The sequence below is a fragment of the Chrysemys picta genome, chromosome 14 (genome assembly GCF_011386835.1).
Source record: "Chrysemys picta bellii isolate R12L10 chromosome 14, ASM1138683v2, whole genome shotgun sequence".
NCBI classification, from domain to species: domain Eukaryota; kingdom Metazoa; phylum Chordata; order Testudines; family Emydidae; genus Chrysemys; species Chrysemys picta.
In genome coordinates this window covers 40,913,049-40,932,616 of record NC_088804.1, presented here as the reverse complement: position 1 = coordinate 40,932,616, position 19,568 = coordinate 40,913,049, and the positions used below count along the sequence as shown (strand labels likewise).

General features: G+C 61.6%; 3 protein-coding genes across 10 annotated transcripts in view; 2 read left to right on the top strand and 1 right to left on the bottom strand.

Moving 5' to 3' along the window:
- PIEZO1 (piezo type mechanosensitive ion channel component 1 (Er blood group)) overlaps positions 1-4,478 on the top strand; it is a 107,195-nt gene extending 102,717 nt beyond the window's left edge. Inside the window, 6 exon segments of the mRNA XM_065567334.1 lie at positions 279-371; positions 1,105-1,277; positions 1,369-1,491; positions 2,137-2,216; positions 2,548-2,734; positions 3,353-4,478. Of these exon segments, the coding sequence (XP_065423406.1) occupies positions 279-371; positions 1,105-1,277; positions 1,369-1,491; positions 2,137-2,216; positions 2,548-2,734; positions 3,353-3,602 (906 nt within the window). The 3' untranslated portion in view covers positions 3,603-4,478.
- On the bottom strand, positions 4,409-18,317 carry CTU2 (cytosolic thiouridylase subunit 2). Of its 4 annotated transcripts, XM_005292226.4 has the most exons (15): positions 18,174-18,317; positions 17,062-17,136; positions 15,848-15,926; positions 15,693-15,752; positions 15,020-15,080; positions 12,780-12,889; positions 11,034-11,344; positions 10,308-10,443; positions 7,745-7,876; positions 7,129-7,220; positions 6,466-6,563; positions 5,827-5,968; positions 5,550-5,616; positions 5,203-5,261; positions 4,409-4,971 (listed from the first exon to the last, which is right to left on the bottom strand). In XM_005292226.4, the coding sequence occupies exons 1-15, from the start codon at positions 18,233-18,235 to the stop codon at positions 4,902-4,904; spliced, it is 1,554 nt and encodes a 517-aa protein (XP_005292283.3). In that variant the 5' UTR covers positions 18,236-18,317; the 3' UTR covers positions 4,409-4,901. The 4 variants fall into 4 exon arrangements, 3 of the variants coding, with proteins under 3 accessions (XP_005292283.3, XP_042708018.2, XP_065423407.1); XR_010592626.1 differs by lacking the exon at positions 5,827-5,968; XM_042852084.2 differs by lacking the exon at positions 5,203-5,261.
- A 34-nt stretch (positions 18,318-18,351) lies between these two features.
- RNF166 (ring finger protein 166) overlaps positions 18,352-19,568 on the top strand; it is a 35,764-nt gene continuing 34,547 nt past the window's right edge. For 3 of the 5 annotated variants that reach the window (XR_508824.4, XR_002888856.3, XM_005292231.4), the window contains exon 1: positions 18,353-18,591. Coding sequence is in view for 2 of the 5 variants with exons in the window: in XM_005292231.4 (XP_005292288.1) it covers positions 18,398-18,591 (194 nt within the window). In the remaining 3 variants the exon portion in view is untranslated. Of the gene's footprint in view, positions 18,592-19,568 lie in introns of all 5 variants that reach the window. The other 2 variants (XR_006174905.2, XM_065567337.1) reach the window with 1 other exon arrangement.

Below are 19,568 nucleotides of genomic sequence, written 5' to 3'. Positions count from 1 at the left end.
GTCTAGAATCCGAGTAAGGGCCCGGGCTCTTGGGTTCCCTGGCTGTGCCTGCCTCCCTCCCCCTGGGCACGCAGGGTCCGCAGGATGCTTTGAGACCCTCGGCCGGATGGGGCTGCAGCTCCTGTTGCCCCGACCTCCCGCTCAGCCTTGTCCCGGGGGTTCCCAACGGGTGCAGTGCAGCAGGGGGAGGCTGGTGCTGCTGCCTGGCTGCCCTGCGGGGGGCCAGTGCTGGGACTTTCCCCGCCTCACCCTGGCTCCCCTTCCCCGCTGCCTCGCAGCCGCTCTTCACCATGAGCGCCCAGCAGCAGTCCATCCAGCCCTTCACACCCCAGGACTACGAGGAGCTCACCAAGAAGTTTGAAAGGCAGCCGGTAAGGGCCCCCCCCCCCCAGGTGTGGGGGGAAGGGTCGGGCGGAGCCACAGTGTGGGGGTGAGGGGTGCAGGAGGAGGGGCAGATCCTGGCTCCCAGGAGGTGTGCTGCGGGGAGGTTGGAAGGGGGGGATGAGCGTGGGGGGCTGTGGAAGGGCTGGTGGTGCTCACGCTCACCCATCCTCTCCCACGGAGGGGCAATGCCGGGAGGTACCCATGGGCGTGGGCTGGACCAAGCGGGGCTGCTGCCAGTGCTGGCTTCCCATGCTCTGCTCCTACTGCCCGACCAGAGCCTGCCCCCTCTGCACCCAGCCGGAGTCACACCCACGCCTGCCTGTCCCTAATGACTGCGCCAGCCCAGGGGCCTGTTCCTCTGCGCCCAGGGGCCTGTTCGCCTGGGGGGGGGGCTGCCCTGCCCTCCCGCCCTGACGGTCTCTCCCCACCCCCGGGGTCAGTGATGGGTGGGGGCCGTGGCTAGGGCGGGGCTCTCTGGGGCGGGGTCCCTGCCCCGCCCTCCCGCCCTGACGGTCTCTCCCCACCCCCGGGGTCAGTGATGGGCGGGGGCCGTGGCTGGGGCAGGGCTCTCTGGGGCGGGGTCCCTGCCCCGCACTCCAGCCCTGACGGTCTCTCCCCGCCCCCGGTGTCAGTGATGGGCGGGGGCCGTGGCTGGGGCGGGGCTCTCTGGGGCGGGGTCCCTGCCCCACACTCCCGCCCTGACGTCTCCCGTGCTGGCAGGTGGCCATGCAGTTCATCACGCTATACGGCTACGAGGACATCGTGAGGGCGCAGATCGAGGGCAGCTCGGGCTCGCTCTGGAGCATCAGCCCCCCCAGCCGCGAGCAGATGCGGGGGGAGCTGCTGAAAGGCTTGTCGGACATCACGCTGCGGCTCACCTGGACCTTCCAGAGGTACCGGCCAGGACGGGGCGGGGGGCCCTGCCACCCCCAGGGCCAGCGCCCTGCTCCAAGCTCACCTTGCCTCCCCTCTCTCTCCTGGCAGGGACCTGGGCAAGGGTGGCACCGTGGAGCACACCTTCGACAAGCACACCACCGACTTGCAGCCGGGCACCCCCATCCGCACCGAGCTCGCCAACCTGCTGCAGGGAACCAGGAACACCGCCGTGTGAGTGCGGGCACCGCGCCACCCCAGGGACAGACCGGGGGGAGCAGAGGAGGGGCTGGAAGCCTCCAATTATACCCCTCCCGCCCTGCGACGAAGCATCGGCTGCCTGGTGGCAGGGGTGCCAGGCTCCCAGGGTGTCACACGGCCACCCAGCAGCGGTGTTGGTGCAATGGAGTGCCGGGGCCATTGGGGCCCCACCTCACCGGGCTCGGGGGAGGAATAGCTTCTCCCTGCAGGGCTCTGGGGAGAGCACAACAGGAGTGGGGGGTTGGCCCTGGGCCCGACAGGGCCAGCAGAAGGATGGGGATAATGGGGGGCAGGTCAGTCAGCTACAGGGCTGCGAGTGGAGTGACTAGGGTGGGGTGGAGTCACGGGTGACTCGGGGTGAATACCATGAAAGGCAGGTTCTGGCTGGGTCCAGCGAGGCCTGGGGGCCCGTCCCCGAGCGCTGCGCCGAGCCCCATCCCCACAGCGCAGCTGGGAGGGAAGCAGCCTGCGCCGTGCAGGGAGTGGGAAATGGCGCAGTGCGAGCCGTCTAACAGCCCACCAGCCGTCGCCCTGTGCCCAGCTCCCCCCAGAGCCTGGCTGTCCCAGGAGGAGCAGGAACATTCGGCACGGCTCCCCTCACCCCCCTTTGCATTGCAGGAACGTCCCCCATCTCTTCCCCACGTACATCCGCGCACCCAACGGCCCAGAGGCCAACCCCGTCAAGCAGCTGCTGCCAGGTGAGCGGGCCGGGGTCTGAGCCGTGGGGAGGAACTTGCCCTGGGGTTTGATGGGTGTCCCCAGTTTCTGTGCTGCTGGCAGCGTTGGGGCCTCGGTTCCTTGGACGGGGGCAGCCGAGGGGAAAACGGCCCCCTTTGCCTCTCCAGCTGCTGTGCTGCCAGGCAGAGGAACTGTGGGATGGGGTTGCCGGGGGCATGGCCCAGCAGGAGCTGCTTTGGGGGGTGGCTGGGCGAAGTGCCCGGGAAGCCAGCCGGGTGGGTACTGGGGGAGGCGTCCTGCCTGGCTGGAGCGGGGGGCGAGCTCCCAGCCCTGACCCCCCCTCTCTCACAGAGGAGGAGGAAAGCTACCTGGGCGTGAAGGTGCAGCTGCACCGGGAGCGCGTGGGCGCCAACGACAGCTACCTGGAGTGGTGGGTGGTGCAGCTGAGCGAGTGCCAGCAGACCTGCAACATCCTGCCCATGGTGATCTTCAACGACAAGGTCAGCCCGCCCAGCCTGGGCTTCCTGGCCGGCTACGGGTGAGTGCCAGGGCCCCTCCCAAAACCAGCCCCCATTGGCCATGCTGGAGGAAGGGCACCAGCCTGGGGCAGCCCAGGGCTCTGCAGTGTGGGGAGGGGAGGGATATCAGACAGGGTGGTCCAGCTGCTCGTTGGTATGAGGGAGTGGAAGGATGCCAGCTGTTGTACGGGGGGGAGGGAGATGGGCAGGGTGTGCCCGTTTGCAGTATGAGGGGGGCATACTGCCCTGGGAAGCCCCTGGGCTCAGTGGGGCATTACTCCCTGCGGCCTGGAGGCCTTTCTGGGGGGACGCCCTGGCCTGTGTTCCCCTACCGTGGTCCAAACCCTGAGCCCATCCCAACAGCCATGCTGGCAGCAGAGCTCGGGGCCTCTGCTCCTGGCGCCCCCCATTCCTCACCCCAAGGAGCACACGAGTGGGCTCGGGGCGACCTCCTGTCACTTGCCGGCTTCCCAACGGGAGGCCCAGGCGGCCCCATCGCTTGGAACCAGGCCGTAGGCAGCAGGGCCTGAGCCTGCTCTCAGCACAGGGCCCAGCGGCTGCAGGGAAGGGCTCTGCCCCCAACGCGGTGCTGGGGGGCAGGGAGAAGGGCTGACCCCGCTGCCCTTGCCCCATTGCAGGATCATGGGTCTCTACGTGTCCATCGTGCTGGTGATCGGCAAGTTTGTGCGGGGCTTCTTCAGCGAGATCTCGCACTCCATCATGTTCGAGGAGCTGCCGTGTGTGGACCGCATCCTCAAGTTGTGCCAGGACATCTTCCTGGTGCGCGAGACGGGCGAGCTGGAGCTGGAGGAGGAGCTCTACGCCAAGCTCATCTTCCTCTACCGCTCGCCCGAGACCATGATCAAGTGGACGCGGGAGAAGGAGTAGCAGGGAGCTGCTGCGGGCCCCCTCCAACCCCTGGACTGTCACAACCGAGGCCTTAACCCAGCCCAGCCAGAGCGCCCCGTCTTGGGGGGCCGGGCCAAGTGCTCCAGGCGACCCGCCAGCCCCTTCCCCTGGCCGGCAGGGGGTCTGAGCTGTGCCCAGCGCCACCCGTGTGCGGAGGGGGCATCTTGGGCAGGCTGGACTTGTGCTTTTTAAAAGGAAGTTGTGAGTCCTGTAAAGGCAGCTGGGTGAAGACCCCCCTCCCGAGGAGTCACGCTCCCTCCGCATCAGCGGGGTGGGGACACGCTCCTGCCCCAGCCCCACCTCAGTGCCTTCCAGCCCTACTGCTTCCTGGCTGTTAGCACCCCTGGGCGAAGGGGGGTGCACGCTGGAGCCCATTCAGCGGCTGTGCCTGCCTGTGAGGGAGATGGGCTCCCCCTCCTGCAGCGGGAGAATCCAAGCCAGCCGGCCGCAGTCGCTCCCAACTCCACTGCAGGCAAAGCCTGGCCCAGTTGCCCCCTTGGCCTGCTCCTGAATCTGGCTGCACTAACACTCCAGAGCAATACCTTCCCCTCCCCCCAGCACAGCGCTGGCCAGCACCCATGGGTGCAAGCAGAGGGTCCCACTAGCCTGACAGCCCCCCCGGCGGTGCTGGGCTTGCCGCTCCTCTTGCCCTGCCTGCAGAGGGCGTGGGACATGCTACTGCAGCCAAGGCCCAGTGCAGGGAGCTCTGCTCGTCCCAGGACTGGTTCGCCCCCCCAGGCACTCCGAGGGGGGGAGGGCTGGGCTCGCTCCAGCTGGACTGTAGATTTTTTTAAATTCAAATGGTTTATTTATACAGATCTCTAATAAAAGCCAAGCCACGGCCTGTTAGTGTGACTGACTGACTCCATCTTCTTGCCCCGGCTGGGCGCTCCACGGGGGGCTGGCGCAGTCCGAGGGCTTGACTCAGCCTGGCCTCACCCACTCGAGATCGGGGAGTCAGCCCAGGGCCCCAATCCAGCTGTGCGTCAGGGGATGCAAAATATCGTATTCCTCTTAGAAACAGTCATTAAAAGAAGGGGGGTTGGGAGGTGTCTCCTCTCCTCCCCGCCGCTGCAGGGGCAGGCAGTGAACAAGAGCTGGGCCCAGCACCTTGGAAACAAAGGCAGGCCCACTGCCCTGCAGCAGGGCCCCTGTGATCTCAAGCCCAGCCTGGACGGGGCTGGGCCCAGGCCCCATTTGCTCTCTGGCAGGCGCGCTGCTCCGGGGGCCCCTGACAGCCAGGGAAGCGTCGAGCTCGTTGGGAGCATGGTCCACCTGTCAGCTCTCACCCGGAGTCACAGCTTCATCTTCCAGCAAGAACTCCTGGATTTCCAGCTTCATCGCGGCCCTGGAAGACAACCACCATCTCAGCCCCCTGCCACGCCGGGTTGAGCTCCCGGCACAGGCCCGGTCCGACCGGCTCAGGTCACGTTCTGGATGTTATGGTAAAGGAGGAGATTCTGCCTCGGATTTGCTTCTAACTCGGCCTGCACGGCAGTGGCTTCTCCCAGGGCTCAAGCTAGGATGCAGAGCGGGAGCGCGGTGACTGATGGCGCCGGCCCACCCGCCCTCCCCGTACCTGCGTTTCCTGCGCTCTGCCTCCGAGCGGACGTAGAGCGGGAGGCTCTCCAGGCAGGTCTGTAACAGAACAGAGCGGCGGTAACGGGCTGCCCCCAGCATCCCCTGTTCCTGTGCTGCTGGGGTCCGTGCAGCAGTGCGTGTCTCTCCCCGCCCGCCCCCAGCACCGTGCCGCAGCCCTGGATGGGGCCAGGGGGCTGATGGGCAAAACTGGGATCCGAAGGAGACTCCACCGGGATCACAGTCCTGCCAACAACGGAGACCCACCCCCCTTGACAGCCAGGTCTGCCGGGTGCCTAAAGCAGGGCTGGGACCACAGCAGAGCCCCTGAGGGGCAGAGGGGCTCACCGTGTCCTTGATGGTCAGTCTGCAGCCGTAGCAGAGCAGGGGCAGGAAGTCGGCCCGGGCGTCGGCCCTGAGGGGAGAAGACAGAAGTGAGGAGAGGGCTAGGGGCCGGTTCTGCTCGCAGGGGAGGAGCTAGCAGGGGGCAGCTCGAGGATGATGGTGCCACGGCTGCTAGGGGAGTATAGGCCCAGATGGGAAGCGCACGCGGGGCCACAAGGCCAGTGCCACTCCAAGCAGCGCGCTTACCCCGCGATGGATCCTGGGCTAGGGTTGGCCTTACCCTGGAGCTGTCGTGTTCATGCAGCATCCTCTCTGCTCCTCTGCCCCCAGGCAGCACCCTCTCCCGGCGGGCGCCGCAGCTGGCAGCTTCTGCTGGGAGAGCCGCTCCGAGACCAGGATGGCTTGCAAAGCAGAGCCGTCCTCTGCACCAAAGAGAGATGATTGTCAGAGCCCCTCGGGCTTCCGCTCCCCATCCAGAAGGCCGGGCATCTGCCTCCTCCTGGCGGAGCAGACAGGGCCGGCCAGTGACCCAAGCCAGGATGGCAAACCCCACAGCCCTGGCCTTCAGACACCCCCTGCCAGGCCAGGCCCGGCCCAGCCAGAGGCAGGTTCCCCTGCACAAGGGGCCCTGGGAAGATCCAGGCCCATAGTTCAGCTGGGAAAAGGGGCTAGTTAAGCCCTCGCCCTGGCCTGCATCACTAGGCCCCCCGGCCCCGCACCCATGGCAAGGTTCCCCTGCTTTGCTCCTGGGGGTGGTGAGGGGCCGGACCCGGATGGGCTCTGACCCGGGAGGGCAGTTGGTGGCACCCTGCCCTAGATCAGCCAGATGGGATTTTGTGGATGGGGGAGGCTGCCCCGCTCAGGGAAAGGGGCCAAGTGAACGGAGCCTGCGCTGGCCGGGGGCAGCGTTCGCACATACCCACGTTGGTGTCCAGGGTGCACAAGCACAGAAGGCAGCGTTCGGGCTCAGCGGCAGGGCCGGCGTCTCCAGGGGTCGCGCTCAGCTTCTCGCCCGTCCTACAGCCCAGAGGGGGACGCACAGAGGTTAGTGCCAGGCGACGGGGCAGCCAGTGCCATTGTGAGTGCAGCTGCCACCACAGCTAGTGCGGGCAGACGGGGCTTCCCCCTTCCCCAAGGCCTGGGCACCACAGGGGCAATTCTTCAATAGCAATGTTAGGTCTCAAACTCTGAACTGCCCCACAGCCTGTGCCCCACCCCCATGTCCCCCACTACTCCAGCCCTGGGCTCCCCCCACCCTGCTCTGCCGGGGCCCCTCAAGCCTGCCTCCAGTCCCAGGCTCCCAACGCACAGTTCAATCAGTGCCCTGTAGCCCCGCCCAAGCCATTTCAGTCCTGGGCTCCCCACGCAGCAGGAGATGCTGTGCGCCAGGATTCAGGGGCGCAGCAGAGTTCTGACCCTCCCCTAAGCAGAAGTTTCCAGTTGTTCCCACCAAGGTCTGGGCTGACGAGGCGGGCGAATGGCCTCCAGAGTGAAGCCACCCCCACGTTTCCCAGCTGAGCGGAGCCCCGGTCTGCAGAGCTGTCGGGGGGGGGGGAGGGGGGGCACAGGGGCCAGCCCTTACCGGTACACGGTGCTGACGGTCGAGGGGAACTCTGCCTGCAGCCCGTAGAGGAAGCGCTCGATCACCCGGTGTATGCTGGCCTTCTCCAGGGCCTGGGGGGGAGAAATCCATGTGGAGTCTCGTAACCTAGCTGATTCCAACCCCCATGCCCGCCCTAGGACTCCCCTGTGATGACAGCAGAGCAGCTGGGTCCTCTCCACAGATGTTCAGAGGCCCTGAAGTGATGGAATCGGCACCATGCCCGGCTCTGCAGTGCCCAGGGGAGGGGGAGTTAGCCTAATCTGCCAGAGCCTTCCCCCAGTCACATCAGCCAGGCCCCAGCCATCACTGCCTCGGCTGGGGCCCTGGCCTCACTGCCCATCCCTGTCAGGGATCACTGCAGGCCGGCACTTGGGAAAGTGCCCCTTGGTGCCAGGGGCACTGGAGTTCCTGCACTGCAGGGCTCCCTAGAGGGCACATTGACTGCTGGGAACAGCTGCAGGTCCTGTGGGTTGGGCTGGGATGAGCGAGAGGGGGGCGGTGGCCGAGAGGGGGTGCATGCCCTTGACCTGCCGGAAGAGCCCAGTGCCCGGCAGGCTCTCCCCTGCCGGCTGGCCCAAACCCACACGCCCCCCACCTTGGTGTCCAAGGCAGGAGTGAAGACCGTGGGAACGCCAAACAGGTGGTTGTAGAAGGCGATTTCCTTGGCAGAGTACTCCCTCATGGGCCGCACCACCACCACGTCGCCATGGCGATCGTCCGAGAAGCCCTGCGTGGAGAGAGACCGGGTGAGGGACCGGCCCACCGCCAGCACCGGAGCAGAGCCGGGACGGCCCCCAGCCCTCTGGGGCCGCTGTCGTCCTGCATGTCTGACCAGAGAGCTCAGGTCTGAGCATGGCTGGGTGAACACCGGCCCCATACCGCCCTTCACACCCAGCCTGGGCTCTTAGCTGCTCGTTCGTGGCCGCCAGGAGCACACCGGTGGCAGTGCCAAGCTCTGGGGTGAACTGCCAGACAGGAGCGCGCCCCCGGCCCTCCAGACTAGCTTCCCCTTGGAGCGAGACTGCAGCGCGCTCCGAGCTAGGCTGCTCTCGGAGGGCAGTCGTAGGACTGATTCTGGGGCAGGCCGTGCCCACGGGAGGGTTCTCTACAAACCCCTCTACCCACCTGCTACCCCCATCTCACAGGGGCACCCGAGGCACCGAGGGGAAGGGACATGCCTGAGGCCACACAGGGAGTCAGTGCCAGAGCAGGGACTAGAACCCAGGAGTCCCGCTTCCCAGCCTCTTGCTCTAACCACCGGGCAAGGGAGTGTGGGCAGTTCTCAGGCTGGACGTGCGGCCTAGTCCTTGAGGCAGATCCTGGCTGGAAAAGGGTTTGTCTGGCTCCCTGGTAACCTAGCCAGCCTCCAGTAAAGGGACAGCCAGGGGAAGAGGCTCTCTCACGGAGTCGGCATTCAGAGGCCTCCTGCGGGGCTCCACAGAGGGCGGCGCAGGTCGCTGCTGAGGGGCTCTGCCCACAGCCAGCTGCAACGACATCTCCGCTCGCGTGTCCATGTTCCTCCAACGGCCCCCTGTGCGGATCGGTCGGAGCGACGCCCCCCAGCCAGCCTCTCTCCCTGAGCCCTTTCTGGCCCCTGGCTTCCCAGCCACGCTGCACAGACTGATGGCTGCGGGCGGCTCCCCGTTGCGTCACGCACACCTGGAGTTCAGAGCAGGGGTGAGGCAAGAGCCAGGGCTAACCCCGGACCTGCTGCTGTCTGCGGCCTGTGTGCAAAGCAGCACCGGGGATCCCTCTTGAAGGGCAAGCAGGGGCTGGGGAGATAGGGATCGCCATGCTGGATCAGATCTACGGTCTGTCAAGGCCGGCAGCTGGCCTCCAGCATGGGCGTCGGTGGGAGGCAGAGACCCCCAGTGCACCTCGCCTGCTCTGTGCTATGGGGAACGCTGTCCCCTGAGCGCCGGACAAGCAGCGTCAGTGGCTGTAACATTATTGGTCCCTTGTGGGGAAAAAGTCAGGCCCCGTTTTCTCTTGCTGGCCTCCCAGTGGGGCTGCTTTTTATGGGAGCTACCTTGGCTGCCCCTACGTTTCACTAACGACCCCTCCACTGCACACATGCGTGCAGCCCTGGCCAGCCCACGCCCCTTGCTCTCCGCTTATGGGAAGGGATTAAAGAGCAATTCCCTCAGGATGCACAGTGCCTGCGGGCGTAGGGAATAGAGATCAGACCGTTCCCTGGGTCCCTAACTCCACCCCCTCCTTTAGATTTCAGGGTGGGAGAATCAGATTTTTGTTTTTATCGTAGCTTTATCTTTTTCTTCCTTGGCCTCCTGTCAGAAACTAACTCAGCAGTTGGTCTGCTCTAAGCACAGAAAGGGGAGCCAAGAACTCTTGGGTTCTCTGGCCTTGGCCGAGTCACTTCCCGTCGGTTCCAGTGCCTGCCCCATGGGGAGGAGTGGGAGAAGACGTACAGTCCCAAGTATCTGTCTTTGTTAAGCCAGTCCCCAAGTGCCTGGGAGCCGCAGTCTAAGGGTTAACACGACCTGGCAGGAGCCGGGGCCGCTCCAGCTTGTGAAGGGAAGCAGAAGCACGTGGCGCGGCTCCCCTGACCGAAAGCCCCGGCTTGAGCAGTCAGTGCAGTGACATCTGTCCCAGCTCCTGCATTTGCTGCTGCAGCTGAGAAATGTCAATTTCACGGGCAGGAAAACCTCCCCTTCCTGGAGAGCACGGAGCGGGAACTGATCGGATCAGAATCCCCGTGCTGCCGTACAGCAGCTCGCACGCGGCTCTGCTCCGATGCCCATGTACTTGCGGGGAGCCTGTTAGAGGCATTAAGGCGGCTGGAGAAGATCAGGGACGTAGCAGCCCTTTGTTCCAGGCCCACGTGAGGATTATACATTCACCCAACACTAAGCTGTGGGCCCTGGGCATGCTCAGTTACGAAGACAATGGAGAAGTTGCGGCAGTGCCAGCTTCTCCCCGAGGTCCCGATAAACCACAGCGCACTAGTGCCGCCAAGGCCCAGGCAGAGCGGAGAGGCCACAGTGCAGTGCGTCTCCATCTCCCCCAGCACAGCAGCCTGGCAGCACTGGGACCAAGGCCTCCAGCTAGGGAAAGGGGCTAACAGTGGAGTCCGGGTAACCGCTGACTCCAGCCCATCTCAGACGCCTGCTTCCAGGCGCCCTCCCGCCCGCACTTACCGTGTCCATGGCGAGGGAGGCCCCCCGCCCCAGAGAGAGGTTGGTCAGCAGTTTGACAGCCAGGCGGGTGCAGCTGTCTCCCATCATGACCTTGGAGTACCCGTGGGCCCTGGCCGTGTGCAGGATCAGGTGATTCCTGAAGGGGGAGAAGCCAGAAGTGAGGGAAGGCTGCAGTCCGGAGCCAGACAGATACGCTGAGCCCATCAGCCCCGGCCAGCTCCTCACGGACACCAGCTCCCACAGCAAGCCTCCCACCCACTGCTGTGCCCAGGGCGAGGCAGAGGGGCCATTTGGGGGCTTCAGAGGAGGGAGATGAGATCTCACGGGCACTGCGGGGAGGAGACGAGCAGGGCTGGGCTTTCCCAAGGCCCCGAAGGGAGATCGGCCCCCAAACCCCACTGAATTTCAAAGGCAGCTGGGTGCCTTGCGAAACCCAGTGTGCGCGGGCAAGTGGCCTAGGCAGCTCCTCCGGAGATCCCCAGAGCTCGCTGGGGGGCCTGGCGCGAGAGCGATGGACAGACAGACGCTCCTGTGGATGGGAGCTGCAGCATCATGGCTGGGAAGCAGTGCATGCTGGGATGGATCAGAGGGCAGGAAAGGCGGAGGAAAAATCTCCTTAGCCCCTCCCCTCCTGGGCAGCCCCCAGGCGGCAGGTCAGAGAGGGCAAAGCTTGCAGCCCTTGGCACAAGGGCTCAACTCGCGGTCAGCACTCTGGGCGGGGCTCACCGCAGGGTCTGCAGCAGCTCTTCTTTAGCCGTCAATGTCTTCACGGACCCAAAGAGCCGGATCAGCTGCTCGGTCCGGACTGCAGCCAAGAGCCTGGCTTCTGGGGCGGCCAGCCCCTCCATTCCGGGCGCATCTCGCACGCTGACCTCGGCAAGCTTCTCCTGGATCTGCCTCTCAGGCACAGAGGGACCTCCGCCCTCCTCCTGCCTCTGCTGGCGGATAAAGCCCTCCACCGCCTCCTTGTAGCTGTCCTTGGGGCCTGCGGGATGGTGGGGCACACGCTGCAGGATGGAGCTGGGCAAATCAAACACCTGCACGGAGCAAGCAGAGGATGGATCCTGTTAGCCACAGCGAGCGCCTGCATGGCAGTGAGATAGGTGCCTCGGGAGCTGGCAAAACCCAGACAACGGAGGAGCCCCAGGGAGCTTGTGCCAGAGACAGGATTAGAGGTCAGGAATCCCGGCTCCCCACTCACACCTGGCTGCCTCTCTAATACATAAGAACGGCCCTACTGGGTCAGACCAAAGGTCCATCTAGCCCAGTATCCTGTCTTCCGACAGTGGCCAATGCCAGGTGCCCCAGAGGGAATGAACAGAACAGGTAATCATCAAGTGATCCATCCCCTGTCGCCCATTCCCAGCTTCTGGCAAACAGAGGCTACGGACACCATTCCTGCCCATCCTGGCTAATAGCCACTGATGGACCAATCCTCCATGAACTTATCTAGTTCTTGAACCCTGTTATGGTCTTGGCCTTCACAACATCCTCTAGCAAGGAGTTCCACAGGTTGACTGTGCATTGTGTGAAGAAATAATTCCTTTTGTTTTAAACCTGCTGCCTATTAATTTCATTTGGTGACCAGTAGTTCTTGTGTTATGAGAAGTAGCAAACAACACTTATCTACTTTCTCTACACCAGTCATGATTTTATAGACCTCTATCATATCTTCCGCTTAGACGTCTCTTTTCCAAGCTGAAAAGTCCGTCGTATTAATCTCTCCTCATACGGAAGCCGTTCCCTACCCCTGATCATTTTTGTTGCCCTTTTCTGAACCTTTTCCAATTTCAATATATCTTTTTTGAGATGGGTCGACCACATCTGCACACAGCATTCCAGATGTGAGCATACCATGGATTTATATAGAGGCAACATGGTATTTTCTGTCCTAATATCTATCCCTTTTTTAATTATTACCAGCATTCTGTTCGCTTTTGTGACTGCCACTGCACATTGAGTGGATGTTTTCAGAGAACTATCCCCAAGATCTTTCTTGAGTGGTAACAGCTAATTTAGACCCCATCATTTTATATGTATAGTTGGGGTTATGTTTTCCAATGTGCATTACTTTGCATTTAGAAACATTAAATTTCATCTGCCATTTTGTTGCCCAGTCACCCAGTTTTGTGAGATCCTTTTGTAGCTCTTCGCAGTCTGCCTGGGTCTTAACTATCTTGATTTTGTATCATCTGCAAATGTTACCACCTCACTGTCTCATTCAGGCCCTATCATGGCTAAGGGCACCTGGCCCAGGGCCTCCTCCATCCCAGCCTCGTCGGTTCCTATTGGACAAATCTGTGCCCCTCAGTCCTCTGGCACCGGGTGGCCATGCTGAGCAGGGGCCTCGGACATCTCAGCCAGAGGCTCTTGTCCCAGCACCTGGAATCGCAGCGAAGGGGGGGTCTGGGGCATGTGATCTCTCACCCAGTGTGTGCCCCAGCGTGCCGCAGGGCCGTGACCCCACCCTACCTCTTCTAGGTGGGCCAGGTGATATGGAAACCCTGAAGCTTGCAGGACGGTCTCCAGCTGGAGCAGCGTCTTCTCTCTCTCAGCCAGGCTTTGCCCACACACGGCTCCCTCTGAGTAGCAAACAAGAGATGCCAGATGAGGAGAGTTAGCTGCCTTGCAGGAGAGGTTTCTCTATCGGCGAGGAGGGGGTGGCCTAGGACGCTCCAGCCAACCCAGAAGGCATGCAGCCACATCTACCCTCCTCACCAACTAACAAGGCACGAAGCAGGGAGATGGGACTCTCCAGTGCATGGGCAGGGGGGATACGGGCCTACAGGCCTTGAAGGCTGCATGCAATGAAGCAAACTGCAGCCACCCTTCTCTTTCAGACAGGAGTGAAGCCTGGGGAGCAGTTCCCAGCAATGCTCTCTCTTCCTACAGGCAGCCAGACCAGACCTTCTCCAGGTGAGGCCTGGATTCTCCATGGGCAGGCCAGAGCCATGCTGCAGAACTTTAGATGCATACGTCACTTCCTCATCTCCATAGACAGTATTCGCTAATACACGTTAGGTGTATACACAGCATCCGAGTAGGTATTCGGGCTCGGGTTCAGATATCTAAGTGTTGAAGTTACGTTAACTGAATGAATTACGCTCTTCCCACAATTCTATTCATCCATCAAGTATCCCATAACGCTCTGCAAAGCTGAAGTCAGCTTTGGCATTAGAAACTTGTCAAAGGCAAAATACATGAATGTTCTGCCCCAGCCCAGTGGGGAGGCACCTTCACATCCCTGGAGTGCTCGTATCCAAACCAAGATAAGGAACAAACAGGCCAACACGTGAAGGAACCAGTACAAACGGAGGGCTTGGACTTCAGTGACATATGAAGAGCTTTGTAATTTGTAAAACCATCCTATAAATGCCGCTAGCTGAAACGCAGATCTTTGAAGCACCCCGTCCGTGCACGGCGAACGCGCCGCGAGAGGGTGCGTTCGTCTCCTCGTGTTGTGCCGGTTTCTCTTTAGACGATGCATTGGGCTAAGTTCAGCTGGCCGGTCTCGAATGTTTTTAAGACTGAAGCGCGAGCGTAGTCAAACAACAGGCTACGCCACTGAGTCAGCCGCAGAACCCAGCAGAAATGCACTGATCCTCCAGCCAAGCCCCCCTCCCTTTCAACCCCCCCCAGGGACGTCGGGAGAGGTAAGAGGATCCCCCCTCCAGCCTCAAACAAGCAGAGCAGCTCCCCCCATCCCATTTAGTCTCTCTACTCCTACGCAGCCTGCTGGTGCTGCCAGGCGGAGAGCGCCCATCTGGTCGAGGAAGGAAGTGCTGGGCTCAGCAGGGCACGTCCAGCCCATGCAGCCGCTGGAGTCTGGTCAGAGACCTGCTAACTCGTGCTCGGGTAGCGTCCAGACTGGGATTGCTCTGCAGTCTCTGGAGATGGAAGCACAACCCCCTGGTGCACTAACCCCCTGGTCCATCACCCCCCATAGTGGGGGCTGGTGTAGCTGCCCAGCGTGTTGTCTCTTCGGATTTAAAGAGAGCAGCTGCAGATAAGCCTTAGCCTATCTGCAGTGGGGGTACACATACCCCACCCTCAGCTGGGCAGGGGAAGGGTTAATAGTCTGTCAGGGCAACGACAGAGGAAACTTCCCCTCTTCCTGCCTGCTCATGAGGGCAAGGAAATTAGAGGGGGCAGTGAGAGGCTCCGAGTTCCCCAGCCTCCCACGGGAAGGAATCTCCCCCTGCTTCCCGCCCAGGGGGACCAGAGAACCAGGACGGAAGCTGCTGGAAGGAGCTGCTGTCGGACGAGGGGATACTGTGAGTGGTGGATCAGGCTGAGAGCCTTACTCCCGAGCCCATGCCGGGAGCTCTGGCTGGAGGAGTGTGGGAGCCTTTGAGTGGCCAGACCCTTCCTGGGAAGGGGACACCATCCACCTGTGTGTCTGAAGTGTGCCTCCCGTGGGTGCCAGTCACTGAACCAGACTAGCTTCACCCCCCATTTCCAATGTGTTTACTCTGTGCACCGGCCATCTCACTGCTCGCTTGGGGAGCCTGCCTCTCCAGGCCTGAAGGGACGCTGCCAGTAACAGGAGAGCGGAGAAACTAGACAGGCCTTAACAGTGAGAGGGGGCACTATCCGAAACCAGCTTTCTTAATGCTGGACAGCATCAGCAGATTCCAGAGGGTTCTGGCTGTAGGCTGGCCCAAGACCGCGTGCACAGAATGGGTTGGGAGCAGGGCAGGTTGCTGGGTTACCGTCAACGTAGATGATGCCCGGCATAAAGCGCAGTTTCTTGGCTGTCTCCCGACTCAGCCCCTGAGAAGAGAAATGGGAATGAGCCGCTTGTGCTGGGAAATGTAATTCATGTTTGCGTGTCTTAGCAGCATCCCCTGGATCTAGCAGAGAGGGCAGGTCAGACTCCTCTAATCCTGGCTGTTAGATAGGCATTCCCACGACCCCGGCAGAGATGGCGAATGTTTCTAGTTAACAACACACCTAGATCTCATGGGCTGAAGGCCCCAGCCTAGACCACGCGATTCTAATTGACACCTGATTACGCTCAGACATTGACCTGGACACGGACATTTGGACGCATTGTCACAGTAACTGTGGGCATAGCTTAGATGCTCCCCACCTTTTGGGAATAGAGCTGCAGGTGCACTGGACAGGAGTTGGGAGATTTTCTAATCAGTACATTCACTGATTGCACTTTTACGGTTTAGACATGGGGGCAGATAGAAGCAGACAGCCCTCCTGGGAGATCCAGGCCCTCACCCCACAAAGCAATGCTTTCCTCTCTGCTAGTTCATCAGCCTCCTCTTAACCATCTCTAATACCCCTGCTACGGTGCAGTTGGCTGTTCCTTCCTCCGGCTAACTGCTCTCACTGTTCCTAACAAGTTTCCCCGCAGCACTGCAGAGCGGATACCTCTTGGACTTGTCGAAGCATTGAGCTGGAGGCAGGTCCACCTGATAATGCAAGAAGAACCTGTGAGGGAGATAGGAGAGAGACTTAACCATCCATCTCTGCTTCCCCCTCGCCTTCCCACAGCCGTCCCGCCCTTACACAAGAAGCGACTCTACCTTTTCTCCTGGGTAAATGGCACGATTCTTCCCAAGCATCGCACGGAACTTGTGAACAAAATACTCCCTAAAACAGGCCCTTGGAAACAAACACGCACGTAAGTCATTAGAAACGACACTCCCAACCTTACGCGAGATCCCAGTCTTGGGAGGCAGCACCTCGGGCACCTGCATCTCGCGCTAATAAAGCTTTGATTCCAGCACAGGCCAACGGGGAGGCACTGGGAACTGCCTGCTACCCTGCCCGACAGGGAAGTCAGTCAATGAGTTCCCCTTAAGATTTCATCAATTAGCTTCTGTCTGACAGCAAGACAGTTCCAGTGTGGGGACCTAGAAGTCAGTGAAGATCCATTTTAAAGCTAGTCTGAGAAACCATGCTTGCTGGACTGGATCCCTCTCTAGCCCTCTGAGCCAAAACACAAACAAAATAAAAAGCCCAAGAGGAAAAAGTTCCGTTGTACAAGACAGGTATCAACTTAAAAGGGTTTGCTGCTTTATAAATGGTCAAGTTAAGCCAGACACATGGAGAGGTAATTTGATCCCCAGCCTCAGTTCAGAGCGGTCAGGGTACAAATGTGCGCAAGGCGCTAGAACGCCACGTTTGCAAAGACCGTAGGCATGCAGGTATGTGCATGCCCACTGTTAACTGGAACTGGAGTTCTGATCATTGTGTGCGCGCAGTTGCTTGGGTTGTACTCTCAGTCACAGTAGTACCCGTACAAACTGCCTACGCAACTGCAAACCCAAGCATTCCAAAACCTGGCCTGCAGAGCTCAAACAAATCAACTTCCGAGATTCAGATAAAAACAATATGGGGCAGATTAGATCTGTTTTCCAAAATTAAAAAAAGGTGAACCCCCTCCCCCTTTTCCTACGCTCATACCCCATTTCTCCACAACTAGGGCCCTGCATCACAGTATCTCTTGCATGCAATGGCAGTGATTGGGTCTGTGCAGAAACAAAATGATGCCAATCCAAAGCAAGGGCCTTACAGGGCAACTCCCCACACTCCTGAGTGAGTTCAGTCTGCTGCACACAACTGTTGTGCTCTTTATTATCTAGTTGGTTTGAATCTCTCTTGCAACCCTCCTCATATACAGCCCTATTTCAAACAGATTTATAAAGATCAGTAAATGAGGATCTTAAGATGGGAATGTTCTGGCCTTCTGAACAGGGTTTTTTCTTGTAAATCACTATGGCTGTTTCGCTCTTACTTGCAAAAGGCATCTCCAACACGAATGACTAACACAGGCGAGGCCTCCTTGCACTTCATGCACTTCTGCGCACAGCTGGGGAAAGACAATCAAAGCGAACCGATTACCACTCTAGGGACCGCCTTCACGCAAAGAGCAATGCAAACCACAATCAGCTTGTTTAAACACTTTGAAGATACCAGGTGCTTTGTAAGTACGGAGGTGAAGGATGGGCGTAGTGCAATTGTATTTTTTTAATAAATGAATCTGGGGTTGATGTGGGAACTAGAGAGACTGAAATGCTGAGGTTGTGTACGCACGGGAGGTGGTAGCGCAACCAGTGGCCTAGCAGTAAAAGGCTACGTTATACTATTAGCCCTGGAGCTGACCAGTTACCACCTCCAACTATACAAAATCTCAGTCCACATGTCAATTATGTCAGGTCCCGTTTTCAAAGCACAAATCTGGAGGCACGTGTTCAAGCTGGTATTTGCACATACACAGCTGCAGTCGTGCCATGTCAATTGTGGCCATGTGATAATCTGGCCAGATGAGGTCCAGGGGCACCCTGCAATTTCTCTCTCCTCTGAAGGGCCAAAGCACTAAGGCGTGAGTAAAATTGTTACAGTAGAAGGTAATGGTCACCTTTGTGGCTATATACCTAGGTATTGTAGCACCCAAAGGCCCCAGTGAGGAGCAGTGTCCCATTGTGCTGGGCATTATAAGCCCCCCACGCCCACCGATCAACACCCCAGGCCTGGTCTGTACTCAGGGTGTAGGCTGGCATAGCTATGTCCCTCAGGGGGGTGAGAAATCCACATGACTGAGCACCGTGGCTACGCCGGCCTAGCCCCCAGTATAGACTCGGCAATGTCCCCCCTAAATCCCGCTCTGCGGCTCAAGGGAGCCGGGCAGGCCGCGGGCACCAAGGCCAGAGTTGGCCTGGCCCAGGCTCCAGCCGGCCTCCCGTCCCCGCTGTCTCTGCGGCCAGGCGAGGGGGCGGTTAATGGGCCTTGGCCGGCCCTGGCTAACGCTGGACAGCGGCTGAGCCGGGCCACCCCCGCCGGCCCCCACAGCCCAGCGAGGCCCCGGGGGACCCCGGTCCCTCCCCCCGCGGGGGGCCGGGCTCTCACCTGACGCGGGGCCGCCTGCGGGGCTGGTCGCAGCCCCCGTACTCCTCCTGCGCCTGGCACATGGCGGCAGCGCTCCCCTCCCCCACGTGACGCCCGGTCCCCGGCCCCGCTTCCGGCGCGCCCCTTTACGTCACCGCCCCGCGCCGAGCGCGCGGTGATGAGGATGAGGCGCGCCGCGATGACGCGCGCATGCGCGGGGCCCTCCGCGCTCCCGCCCCTCCCTCATGGCGGCCGCGATGTTCCGGAGCCTGTTGGTCTCCGCGGCCCAGCAGCGGCCTCAGGCCCCGGGCCCGGGCGGGACCCCGCGGGAGCAGCCGCCCGCCGGCCCCGCCCCCGACACGCTGGAGGCGCAGTTCAGCTGCCCCATCTGCCTGGAGGTGTATCACCGGGCCGTGTGCATCGCGGGCTGCGGCCACACGTGAGCGGGGCCGGGCGCTGGGGAGCGGGCCGGGGGGTAGAGAAGAAACCACCCTGGAGCCCATAACCCCCCCCCGGATCCGCCTGGCCCCCGCCTGAGCGCCTGGCCCCCACCCCTTCTCGGGGCACCCATGGGACCCCCCCATCACCTCCCATCCCCCCACCCCCTTCTCGGGGGCACCCATGGGACCCCCAGCACCTCCCTCCCCCCCCATCCTCCACCCCTTCTCGGGGGCACCCATGGGACCCCCCCATCATCCCTCTCCCATCCCCCCACCCCTTCTCGGGGGCACCCATGGGACCCCCCCATCACCTCCATCCCCCCACCCCTTCTCGGGGGCACCCATGGGACCCCCCATCACCTCCATCCCCCCACCCCTTCTCGGGGGCACCCATGGGACCCCCCCCATCACCTCCCTCCCCCTCCCATCCTCCCACCCCTTCTCGGGGGCACCCATGGGACCCCCCCATCACCTCCCTCCCCCTCCCATCCCCCCACCCCTTCTCGGGGGCACCCATGGGACCCCCCATCACCTCCCTCCCATCCCCCCACCCCTTCTCGGGGGCACCCATGGGACCCCCCATCACCTCCCTCCTCCTCCCATCCCCCCCACCCCTTCTCGGGGGCACCCATGGGACCCCCCCATCACCTCCATCCCCCCACCCCTTCTCGGGGGGCACCCATGGGACCTCCCATCCCCCCCTCCTTCTCGGGGGCACCATGGGACCCCCCCATCACCTCCCTCCCCCTCCCATCCCCCCACCCCTTCTCGGGGGCACCTATGGGACCCCCCCCATCACCTCCCTCCCCCTCCCATCCCCCCACCCCTTCTCAGGGGCACCCATGGGACCCCCATCACCTCCCTGCCATCCCCCACCCCTTCTCGGGGGCACCTATGGGACCCCCCCCATCACCTCCCTCCTCCTCCCATCCCCCCACCCCTTCTCGGGGGCACCCATGGGACCCCCCCATCAACT

Bases quoted from the DNA above. Each gene is read 5' to 3' on its own strand.
- CTU2 (XM_005292226.4), bottom strand. From the start codon at position 18,235: ATGTGCCAGGCGCAGGAGGAGTACGGGGGCTGCGACCAGCCCCGCAGG. The intron at 15,927-17,061 runs GTAAGAGCGAAA...TTTGTTTCCAAG, and splicing joins GTTGGAGATGCCTTTTGCAA to GGCCTGTTTTAGGGAGTATT. The intron at 4,972-5,202 runs GTACGGGGAGGG...GTTGTCTTCCAG, and splicing joins GCAGAGCGCAGGAAACGCAG to GGCCGCGATGAAGCTGGAAA.